The sequence below is a fragment of the Oncorhynchus tshawytscha genome, linkage group LG03, assembly GCF_018296145.1.
Source record: "Oncorhynchus tshawytscha isolate Ot180627B linkage group LG03, Otsh_v2.0, whole genome shotgun sequence".
NCBI lineage: Eukaryota > Metazoa > Chordata > Actinopteri > Salmoniformes > Salmonidae > Oncorhynchus > Oncorhynchus tshawytscha.
This window is the reverse complement of record NC_056431.1, coordinates 837,039-849,191: the sequence shown is the minus strand read 5'-3', so window position 1 is coordinate 849,191 and position 12,153 is coordinate 837,039. Positions and strand designations below refer to the sequence as shown.

The 12,153-nt window shown below is 43.9% G+C and overlaps 1 protein-coding gene across 4 annotated transcripts in view; it reads right to left on the bottom strand.

The window, feature by feature from the left end:
- Nucleotides 1-1,305: 1,305 nt before the first annotated feature.
- The window catches only part of LOC112243870 (disintegrin and metalloproteinase domain-containing protein 22), a 100,852-nt gene continuing 90,004 nt past the window's right edge, over nt 1,306-12,153 (bottom strand). The window contains exons 22-30 of one of the 4 annotated variants that reach the window (XM_042307001.1): nt 10,091-10,259; nt 9,857-9,968; nt 8,626-8,716; nt 8,462-8,515; nt 8,072-8,272; nt 7,204-7,304; nt 7,014-7,080; nt 4,803-4,926; nt 1,306-4,321 (exon numbers count right to left, since the gene is read on the bottom strand). In XM_042307001.1, coding sequence (XP_042162935.1) covers nt 4,301-4,321; nt 4,803-4,926; nt 7,014-7,080; nt 7,204-7,304; nt 8,072-8,272; nt 8,462-8,515; nt 8,626-8,716; nt 9,857-9,968; nt 10,091-10,259 — 940 coding nt within the window. In that variant the 3' untranslated portion in view covers nt 1,306-4,300. Of the gene's footprint in view, nt 4,322-4,802; nt 4,927-5,638; nt 6,015-7,013; nt 7,081-7,203; nt 7,305-8,071; nt 8,273-8,461; nt 8,516-8,625; nt 8,717-9,856; nt 9,969-10,090; nt 10,260-12,153 lie in introns of those variants that run through there. The other 3 variants (XM_042307006.1, XM_042306999.1, XM_042307000.1) reach the window with 3 other exon arrangements.

Here is a 12,153-nt window from a genome sequence, read left to right as displayed (position 1 = left end):
CCTAGGAACAGTGGGTTAACTGCCTGTTCAGGGGCAGAACGACAGATTTGTACCTTGTCAGCTCGGGGATTTGAACTTGCAACCTTTCGGTTACTAGTCCAACGCTCTAACCACTAGGCTACCCTGCCACCCCAAATTTCCCTTTTTTTTTGTTACATACAATTTAGGTCAGTATTTGAATTATTTATTTTACAGTCATTATTGCTCATGCAGGGTGGCAATCATTTGGGAACCGACTATATAGATTTTGTAGCGGTACATATGAAGGTTAAGGTCGCAGTAGGAGCATACTGCAGCAGGATGGAACTGCATGGTGGATTCAGAGGCCTGATATAACCTACATCTCAGTAGACTGCATGGTGCGTTCAGAGACCTGATATAACCTACATCTCAGTAGACAGCATGGTGCATTCAGAGGCCTGATATAACCTACATCTCAGTAGACTTCATGGTGCATTCAGAGGCCTGATATAACCTACATCTCAGTAGACTGCATGGTGCATTCAGAGGCCTGATATAACCTACATCTCAGTAGACAGCATGGTGCGTTCAGAGACCTGATATAACCTACCTCTCAGTAGACTGCATGGTGCGTTCAGAGACCTGATATAACCTACATCTCAGTAGACAGCATGGTGCATTCAGAGGCCTGATATAACCTACATCTCAGTAGACTGCATGGTGCATTCAGAGGCCTGATATAACCTACATCTCAGTAGACAGCATGGTGCGTTCAGAGACCTGATATAACCTACCTCTCAGTAGACTGCATGGTGCGTTCAGAGACCTGATATAACCTACATCTCAGTAGACAGCATGGTGCATTCAGAGGCCTGATATAACCTACATCTCAGTAGACTGCATGGTGCATTCAGAGGCCTGATATAACCTACATCTCAGTAGACTGCATGGTGCATTCAGAGGCCTGATATAACCTACATCTCAGTAGACTGCATGGTGCATTCAGAGGCCTGATTTAACCTACATCTCAGTAGACTTTATGGTGTGTTCAGAGGCCTGATATAACCTACTTCTCCACAGGCTACAGCTGGGTGCTTGGTGCTTGGTTGTATTGATACATTCAAGAATCTGTCCCTACTTTGTGAGCGTTTGGACGTTTCTCTGTGGGTCCGGTTGGGTTACGTCAGTCAAGCCACTAATACAGATAACACACATCAGACAAGTTACATCTTGTTACCTGGACAGGTTCCACCTGCCACCATCCTAATGTCTAATATACCTCAATCCTATGACCTGCAGGTCAATTATCATAGATGTCAGAATTAAGACAGTATGATATTTAAAATATTGCTTGACAAGTATGATCCTTTATTTTCATATTACCACGGCCTAGGGAATCCCTTGGTCAAATCTCAAGTTGCTAAGCACCAGCCAATCATATCGTAACTGAAATAAGACAAGAGTGATGAGAGCTTTAGTCAACATGAGCTCACCTGCACAGATCCCTATAGCATAATGCACCCCATGTTGCCATAGCTGTGTCCCATCCTCATACCATAAAAGACACGTACAGATCTTCACATGCCAGAGTGGTCCGAGATGTGTGTGCTTTAAAAAACTAAAATGTCTGCATCATATCTCCGTTCCACTCAACGCACAGAAGAACAACAATGCAGTTGGTCTGTCTGAATAACGGCTGTACACAACACTGAGAAGTGAACATATAATGGTACTTAAGAGTAAAAAAAAATACTTGAGACTTGTCATACAGTAGCAATATTAATGTGATATTGTGGTGATCTTAGTATCTTTGCAGTCATAATGCATACAGTAGAAAATCAAAACGATCAGTGCCCACATTTGAAACTTAAGCATACGGAGTTAACATACAGCAGGCTTAACTGATATGGACAGTACAGTAACTAGGGATGGGGGTTGTGACTTCTGTACAAATAAGTTTCCCTTTAGCCACAGATCTAAGATCAGCTTTCCACTCCCCAATTCACAACATTTACCATCAGGGGGGTAAGATACAAAACTGACCTTGGATCAGTGACTAGGGACACTTTATCCTACTCTGAGTAGGTAAGAACCTGAATCTTAAGCCACATTTAAACCACTAGATTACTCGGGCCATTCATGAAAATGTTTGAGACCTGGTTGATTATGTTGAAAACCTGTTCACTACTGATATGGGGTTTATGGTATGACATTCCAAGAAGATAACAGTAATTGGCAATCAAGGAAAAAACTATTTCAATGACATGCTTATTTCGTATTACAGCCTCACAGGACAGATTACTAGAGAACAGCGATAGTGTGCTAGCTAGATCCATTGTCATTCTGTTGGTCTTATAAATCTCAAACAGCAAGCACTGTACAGGACACTTCATCATTTACAGACAGCAGGGCAAACTTACAGTAGGAAACAAAACAAAAGCAAAAATGCACATTTTAATAATTTTATCCAAACAAATTCCAAATTCATCTGACACAATGTTCAGTTTCCACATTGTTATTCCCACTTCGTCCAGTTGGATCTCAGTGGCGTTGTCGGTTCCAGTTGTATCTATCTGTTATGTCTGGTCTCACACTGTACACCAGGGGCGGACTGGGACCAGAAATCGGCTCTGGCATTTTAAACACAACGGCCCATTTCTTTCCTCGAGACCCCCATTATTAGCAAGATAATTATAATTTTGCCCCCCCAAAAAACAAGTAAGACCCACTGTGGCCCACTGTGTAAAAAATGGACCAGACCATCTTGCATTTGCCCAAAATGCCAGATGGCCAGTCTGTCCCTGCTGTACACACAGACCGTAGTGTGGAATGATTATAGTCACAGGACATTTCTCCAACTTCTCTAAACCACCATGGCCAAATGAACATGTATATCACATCTAAAACTACAAAAAAACACTTGTTCTCTCCCCTCTGTAGTGAGGAAGGGCTCATGGGACGATGTTAGTTCAAAATATATTCATCATTATCAATATCCAAATGGATAAAATGCTCAGTTAATGTAATAAATCAATGACATTCTTAAGTTTACTGTCTTAAATATGACGGGCTGTGACTGAGTGCATTACTCAGAGAAAGGGATGACACAAAGAGGAAATATAGAACACAGTTTGTACATTCTGCTGTGGAAGAAAAAGAAAGCTGGAGTGTTCACACAGACACACGGGAGAGAAGAGAGAGAGTTCAGACAGAAATGAAAAGAGAGAAACAGACAGAAAAACCAAGTACGGGGTCTCTACAAAGACCTACGGAGACCCTGTCTGTCTACAACACGAACCACATCAGGAGGAGGAGAGGGGGAGCATCCCTTCATCATTCACCTCCCAGTAAGTAAAAAAGAAAAGCACACAATACTCTGCCTTTAAGCTGTACATATTTACAACGATAATCAAATCCTTCAGGAAAACCTGACACGGCGAAAGAAAGAGAACGGAGTGGCTAGGGGCTAGGGGCTAGGGTCCATGTCAGGGGCAGTTGGCTAGTATAATGTGTGATACAGTTCATAATGAGTCGCTGATCACAGAGATAGAAGAAGCCTATAATGTAAAGAAAGCTTAAAGGCCTACAGTACGTATGACATCACCATCCCCCGCATGCTGTCCGTCCCAGACTTCTTCTCCTTTATGACACTAGGAAGAGTTGATTAACAGGGGGTTCTCATGCATACAGTGTTGGAGTTTTCTACAGTAATTAAACAGCGTGCTTCAAAATGGTATAGAAATCTGCCGATATGATAGCTGTCCGCGCCCCTCAACAGAGAGGAGCACCAATCAGAGGAGAGAGTTTACATAGGGGCAGGGCTAGAGGGGGGTTGGGGTAAGGTAAGGTGGGACAGTTTGAGGGAGGAGCTAGAAGAGTGTGGTGGAAGCTGGGGGATGTTGGGGTGTTGGGAGTAGGGAGACATCCACAACGAGGCCTCTCCTCTCTGTCTGCACTGTTACCATCACAACAGCTTTGCTTTTTCCTCACCAATGAGTGAAGGGCTGATCTCTGGTGGATCTCCAACTAATCTGAAAGGGATCTTGTCTTGCCTCGTTCTGTCTTGGCTTGTCAGTGTAGGAATGACAGATGGCCCCTGTAGCGTCCCCTACTGAGCAGGTCAGGTCTGACGGACCTCGCACACTCTCACACATTCTCACACACTCTCACACCTTCCTCCTCTTCATCTTCCTCTGCTTCTCTTTTCCGCTCACACCAGTTGCTCACTTTTTTTTCGTCATTTTGTTTCAATTTTGTTTTGCTTTGTATTTTTTAATTCATAGAAAAGTGGATGAAAATGTAGTTCTTAAGTAGTTTTGCAGAGTAGATAACAGGAGTGTTATATTGAAGTCTCCCACAGCTGCAGGAAGAGAAACGAGATGAAGAGACAAAGACTAAAATTAGATAATGGCTTCAGTACCTTAACTGCAGTTAACCCCACAATGCAATAGGGGTATTTATAGTACACACGTCATGAACTACTACTGTATTTACCTACTTTCTAGGACATTATGTACAGTATGTTACATATGAGATGTTATGTACAGTATGTTACGTATGAGATGTTATGTACAGTATGTTACATATGAGATGTTATGTACAGTATGTGTTACATATGAGATGTTATGTACAGTGTGTTACGTATGAGATGTTATGTGCAGTCTGTTACATATGAGATGTTATGTGCAGTATGTGTTACATATGAGATATGTGCAGTATGTGTTACATATGAGATGTTATGTACAGTATGTGTTATGTATGAGATGTTATGTACAGTATATGTTACATATGAGATGTTATGTGCAGTATGTGCTATATACTGTGTTATTATAGTAGTTTACCCTGGCACTCTGCCTGTTGGCCTTCTTCTGGTCATCGGGGAGGGGGGGCATGGGGTAAGGGTACCTCCGGCTGGATGCAATGGACCCCGTGGAGGAGGTAGGCGACTTCGCCGGGGAGAGCGTCCTGAAAGAGACAGGAAATTACCTCACTATAAACAGTGACATCATCATTTTTACTGATCTGCCCGGAATAGGCAGAAGTTGCCCCTAAACAGCGAGGCAGACATTTGTTCATGACCCTAATGTTTAAGGTTCAGATTGGGGGTATGATAATTTGACCCTAGAGCTGTGGTTAGGGGAAGCATCTGCCTGTGCCAGAGTAGACCAGCCTGAACTGCCCTGGTCTGGGAACAGTCACCTCTACCTCTCATCGACCTGCCTATGACATCCTCAACCGCTGCACCATCATCAGCAATGCAACAGGGTCAGCTGTGCTGTGGCTGGAGTGGGAGTGGGCAGGTCAGTCAGACACCCACTGAGTACAGTTAATTTGACTAGACCTGTGCCTGTGTTGGGGTGTATCTGGGCTGATCCAGGACCAGAAGGTGTAGTGGAGATGGGTAAATGTGAACCGACCAGGCCGGTGAGCACAGAGACACTCAGTAGACTCAGACATGTGTGTAGCACAATGATGACATCAGAGCAAACACAACACTGAACATGCAGAGATAAAGAAAGAGAAGATGGCAAGAGCAACGGAGGGAAATAAGGAAATAGACTAGTAATAGAGATTATTTCTAATGACTTCCTTTTTGGTGTCATTACAAATAAAGCAAGACAATGATGTTACTCAATACTCAACAAAATGTAAAACTGTTGTAAAAGTTCAGCAGCTATTGATACATCCAACCATCGTACGCTAAAAGCAATGAATCATGGGAGTCCAAAGACACAATTGGATCAAGAGCTGTCAACCAAAGCTCTGACATCATCACCAGAACTACCAATCAATCTGCTCTTTATCTGTGATAAAGGGAGCTGACCCCCATTTGGGAACCACTGGTATAACCCTTCCCTACCTCCCCTGGCCAAATTGAACCCAAATACACGGACCAAGCCAAAGGGGAGTTAAAAGAGGGGGGTGGGGGTTGTTGAGGAATAGGAGATGATCTGAGGTAATACCTAAGGTAGGGTCCTTCACTGTTTTTATTCACATCTTCTACCCACTTAGTTACATCATAATGCTCTGTTTGGAAGCGAGGGGTTAAATACCTGCAGGAGTGGGGATTGATAGACACACCGAGAAGGGAGGAGGAAAGGAGAAGAGGAAACAGGAGGAAAAAGAGGATGAGAGGGAGGAGGATGGAGATGAGGAAGAGGGAGAAAGAGGACGAGGGAGGAAGAGGAGATATTTTAAGAGAGCAGAGCAGACCAAAGACATTCTGAACACACACCACCAAGATGCAAGTGAGAGGAAGACAAGATGGGACTGTGAAGAACTTGACTAGATGAATGTGTGTTTTAGTAAGATGGTCATTTGCATTTTGTCCACATGTCACAAATCGGTCCAAGCAGTTAAATTCTCCTCATTCACTCCCATGCATTCAAACAAGAACAGTTGCTCTGCCAATGACCTCAGGTGCCAGGACCAGGAAACAAACAAACAAACAAACAAACAACAACAGGCTGGGAGATCAACAAGGCTGAAAGGTCAACAAGGCTGAAAGGTCAACAAGGCGTTAATTGTGTTCATTCACGGGGAGCATGTGCAGTTAGGGTTGTTTTTGAGTGGCCATGCTAGAAAGGACAGAAGTATGGTCTCACAGATGTCATCTTTATAAGCAATAGCCCTGACCTTAACACTTAACCTTTACATTTACCCTCACCCGTAACACTAACCCTTAGATAAAAACAAATAGCATTTGTCCGTTCAAGCATGGCCATAGTGACTGCCATTAAGTCCCACATGCACTCTACAATGACATTTTTCTTTATAGAAAAGTGCAGTACAACATTCTAGAACAATGGCGTCTCTGAGGTAACAAAATCTGGTAGTAGTCAATGTAACTCATTAATACACTTTCTTATAAAGTTCTTGTGAAATGCTGGATTCACAGATTCTACAAGTAACCCCACAATCTGTATAAGTCTATTTCACCATACAGAACCTCTTGGCTTGCTGCTATTTGAGCTGATTTCTATAGTGACTGGATGGGTGTAAATACAATCCCTGAGCCATGTGGAAGCCCATCCAGGAACATGGTGACTTACTCTGTAGAGTTGGAGCGAGGACGGAACTTCTTCCCTTTCGACTTCTTGCGATTTCCACTCAGATTTCCTACAGAGGAAGGACACAGTAACACATGGTCAGCACAGGGAAATATAACTCTGTGGTGTGTGTGTGTGTGTGTGTGTGTGTGTGTGTGTGTGTGTGTGTGTGTGTGTGTGTGTGTGTGTATACCTTGCCATGAGTTGCTCCTGGGTCGTCCGTTCTCACAAATGTCAGAGATGTGTTTGGCGTCAGGGATTCGCTCGCTCCACGAGTGGGAAAGACCGTTAGACCTTCACACACAGAGTTAGATTTCCTTGTGAAACAGTGATAACCATTATCATCACGATCATCATTACTGACAACCTGATCCCCAGACTTTTAATTTTTTTATTTAGCCTTTATTTAACTAGGCAAGTCAGTTCAGAACAAATTCTTATTTATAATGAAGGCCTACACCGGCCAAACACGGACGATGCTGGGCCAGTTGTGCGCCACCCTATGGGACTCCCAATCACGGTCGGTTGTGATACGGTCGGTTGCCTCAAGCACTGAGATGCAGTGCCTTAAACAGCTGCATCACTTGGGAGCCCAGATTTACAACATCTGTTTAGTGGGTTTGATTTCTGGGACCACCCATAAGTCAAATGTATGCACACACGACTGCATATTAATATATTATTATTATATTATTTTCCTTTTTCTACAGTAGAGAACAGACAGACAGCTCAAAGTAGGAGGAGGAGAGGAAGGAGACTGATGGTACATTCCATGAGAACAGACTACCACACCATGACGACAGTGAACGATAGCATGATGACAGAGAGTGATACCATGACAACAGGGAGTGATACCATGACAACATGATGAGAAGAATGTGCAGAAAGAGGCATATTGCAACCAACACAACCAACTACACATATTGCGAACAAGACACGATACCCTCGACACACGCAAAATAAGAAACCCCCTCACCACAGAGACACACACACACACACACACACACACACACACATGCACACACACACACGTTTACGATGGCAGTGAGATGGTGTCACACCTGAATGCAAACAGAGAGATGTTTTGTGAGATGGAGGCGATGGAGGGGGGGAAAGAGAGCGTGTATATCTGCAGGTTAGACAGACAGCCAGACCTCTTCTTGGAGCTACAGCCTGAGTTGGTGCTGACCCCAGGGGCCAGGTCACTGTAGAACGAGTCTGCATCCCCGGGTTTCTTCACATAGTCACCCGGAGGCATTTGCCTGAGAAACGCCAACAAACATTAGACATATGAACATTGTCCTGACATAGATGTGATTTCACAAACACATCAACAAATTGACCAACACATAAATAGATCAACAACTAATGACCGTTATAGAAAATGTGGAATTGTAAGTCGCGCTGCTAAATGACAAAAATGTAAATGGGAACGAATAAGGATGACAAACCTGCAGAATCTTCTGTGAACCTCTGACTCAACGTAGCACCGCTGTCTGTAGCTCCTGTTAGTGAAGAAGGACAGTCACGTCAGACACACTGACCAATGACAGGATCCCAAGCCAGTTCCTAGTCAGCTATCCCAGGTCTAGAGCTGAGGTCCAGCTGTACTCACTTGTATCCCCAGGCGGTGATGGCCAGGATGAGAGCCAGGAACAGAATGGAGCCAGCGATGGCCCCGATGATGATGTTAGTACTGGTGATACCTGAGAGAGGAGGGGGGGAGAGAGAGCACTTTATAAACAAACTGTATTATAGTTGTTTCCAAATGAATCTGTAGGAGAAACACACTTTGAAGTGACCAAGTGGGTACACCTCACTTCAATAGTACACTAAAACACAGCACACTCAGAGGGAAGAGATCTGAAAGGAAAGAGGGGGGAGGAAACACATTACAAACATTGATGTGTATGTTTTTGAGGGGAAACGTAGAAGGATTCAAAAACATGACTGACTACAGGCTGGGGAGACTGGGATGGGGTGAGAGGAGGAGAAAGAGGAGGAAGTGACATCACAGAAGGGGCAAACACAATGAAGAGGAACTCAGATCTGACCTCAGCGTCACTCCATCAATGACATGAGCCTGTCGACAAAGAATGTGTGTGAAAATAAACAACAAACAAAAAGAAAGATGTGCCTGGTTGTTGTTTTAACAGATACTGATGCAAACGGAAAGGCCAAAAATAATGATTATATGCAGAATAACTAAACAATGAATGAACCAATGATTTATGAAGAAAAAAAAGGCTTAAATATGTATGTCGAACCAAAACCTCTCACAGAGTCTTAGTGTAAATAGGGGAAGAGGGAAAGAGTTAGAGTGAGAGAGTGATAGAGTTAGAGAGAGAGAGTTAGAGAGAGAGAGTTAGAGAGAGAGAGTTAGAGAGAGAGAGTTAGAGAGAGAGAGAGTAGGAGAGTTAGAGAGAGAGTGAGAGAGAGAGTTAGAAAGAGTTAGAGAGAGAGAGAGAGAATAGGAGAGTTAGAGAGTGAGAGAGTTAGAGAGTTAGAGAGAGAGTTAGAGAGAGAGTTAGAGAGTGAGAGAGTTAGAGAGTGAGAGAGTTAGAGAGAGAGAGAGTAGGAGAGTTAGAGTGAGAGAGAGAGTTAGAAAGAGTTAGAGAGAGAGAGAGTAGGAGAGTTAGAGAGAGAGTTAGAGAGTGAGAGAGAGAGTTAGAAAGAGTTAGAGAGAGAGAGAGAGAGAGAGGGAGAGAGAGTGTGAGGGAAAGAGCGAGAGAGATAGGGAGAGAGAGACAGAGAGAGAGAGAGATATTTATAAGCAGGGCTTATATAAATAGGGGGAGAGGGAAAGAGTTAGAGAGAGATAGGGAGATGTGTGGAGTTATTTGTACCTGATACAGAGGCGGTGGGTCCAACCACCAGGTAGCTGAGAGGAGACGTGGAGTTACAATCGTCTCCAGTCCAACCCAAGTGACACACACACTTCAGCTCGTTACTACAAATCTGCAACACACACATACACAAGCATGCAGGCACACACACCAAAAAATATGTATTAGGAGCTGAAAGGTTGGAGAGAGAGAGAGAAAGTGGGTGTTTGTGCATTTGTGTGCGTGTATCCGTACCCCGTGTCCAGAACAGATGGTCTTCTCGGTGGTTCCAGGGCAGGTGCTGAAGTTGAACTCCTGAAGGGGCAGACACTTGTGGTTGAAGCAGACCCTCTCTGTCCCACAGGCTGTCCCATCCTCCACATAGCCCAGGTCACTGTCCCCGTCTATCATCACATGACCCCCACTGACATACAGCACACAACACAGCACAGTTACAGAGGATCCATTCATATAGAAGTTACACATGGACATAATTCAAATATAGAATTGAATTCACAAAGAGAGAGCTAGAGACGTTATTCTGTATATGCTCTGGAGGCCTGCATCATCAGAGAGAGAGAGCTATAGGCATTATTCTGTATGTGCTCTGGAGGCCTGCATTGTCAGAGAGAGAGCTAGAGACATTATTCTGTATGTGCTCTGGAGGCCTGCATCATCAGAGAGAGAGCTAAGAGGCATTATCCTGTATGTGCTCTGGAGGCCTGCATCGTCAGAGAGAGAGCTAGAGGCATTATTCTGTATGTGCTCTGGAGGCCTGCATCGTCAGAGAGAGAGCTAGAGGCATTATTCTGTATGTGCTCTGGAGGCCTGCATTGTCAGAGAGAGAGCTAGAGACATTATTCTGTATGTGCTCTGGAGGCCTGCATCGTCAGAGAGAGAGCTAGAGGCATTATTCTGTATGTGCTCTGGAGGCCTGCATCATCAGAGAGAGAGAGCTAGAGGCATTATTCTGTATGTGCTCTGGAGGTCTGCATCGTCAGAGAGAGAGAGCTAGAGGCATTATTCTGTATGTGCTCTGGAGGCCTGCATTGTCAGAGAGAGAGCTAGAGACATTATCCTGTATGTGCTCTGGAGGTCTGCATCGTCAGAGAGAGAGCTAGAGGCATTATTCTGTATGTGCTCTGGAGGCCTGCATCATCCACAATGGACCATATATCAAATACTGTTTCTTCTTTCTAATCTTTCATTATTTTACCAGAAACAATTGAATCCCTTAACTATGTTTCTTCAAATTTGTGGCATTTCTTATGTCCTATTATTAAATAAGCTAAGACTTTATCGTGTTATCGTTGCTAGGTTTTTAATGCATGGACTGCTTGTTCTTGGCTATATATACAGTGGGGCAAAAAAAGTATTTAGTCAGCCACCAATTGTGCAAGTTCTCCCACTTAAAAAGATGAGAGAGAGGCCTGTAATTTTCATCATAGGTACACTTCAACTATGACAGACAAAATTAGAAAAAACAATTTTGTAGGATTTTTAAGGAATTTATTTGCAAATTATGGTGGAAAATAAGTATTTGGTCACCTACAAACAAGCAGGATTTCGGGCTCTCACAAACCTGTCCTCTGTCCTCTACTCGTTACCTGTATTAATGGCACCTGTTTGAACTTGTTATCAATATAAAAGACACCTGTCCACAACCTCAAACAGTCACACTCCAAACTCCACTATGGCCAAGACCAAAGAGCTGTCAAAGGACACCAGAAACAAAATTGTAGACCTACACCAGGCTGGGAAGACTGAATCTGCAATAGGTAAGCAGCTTGGTTTGAAGAAATCAACTGTGGGAGCAATTATTAGGAAATGGAAGACATACAAGACCACTGATAATCTCCCTCGATCTGGGGCTCCACGCAAGATCTCACCCCGTGGGGTCAAAATGATCACAAGAACGGTGAGCAAAAATCCCAGAACCACACGGGGGGACCTAGTGAATGACCTGCAGAGAGCTGGGACCAAAGTAACAAAGCCTACCATCAGTAACACACTATGCCACCAGGGACTCAAATCCTGCAGTGCCAGACGTGTCCCCCTGCTTAAGCCAGTACAGGCCCGTCTGAAGTTTGCTTGAGAGGATGATCCAGAAGAAGATTGGGAGAATGTCATATGGTCAGATGAAACCAAAATATAACATTTTGGTAAAAACTCAACTCGTCGTGTTTGGAGGACAAAGAATGCTGAGTTGCATCCAAAGAACACCATACCTACTGTGAAGCATGGGGGTGGAAACATCATGCTTTGGGGCTGTTTCTCTGCAAAGGGACCAGGACGACTGATCCGTGTAAAGGAAAGAA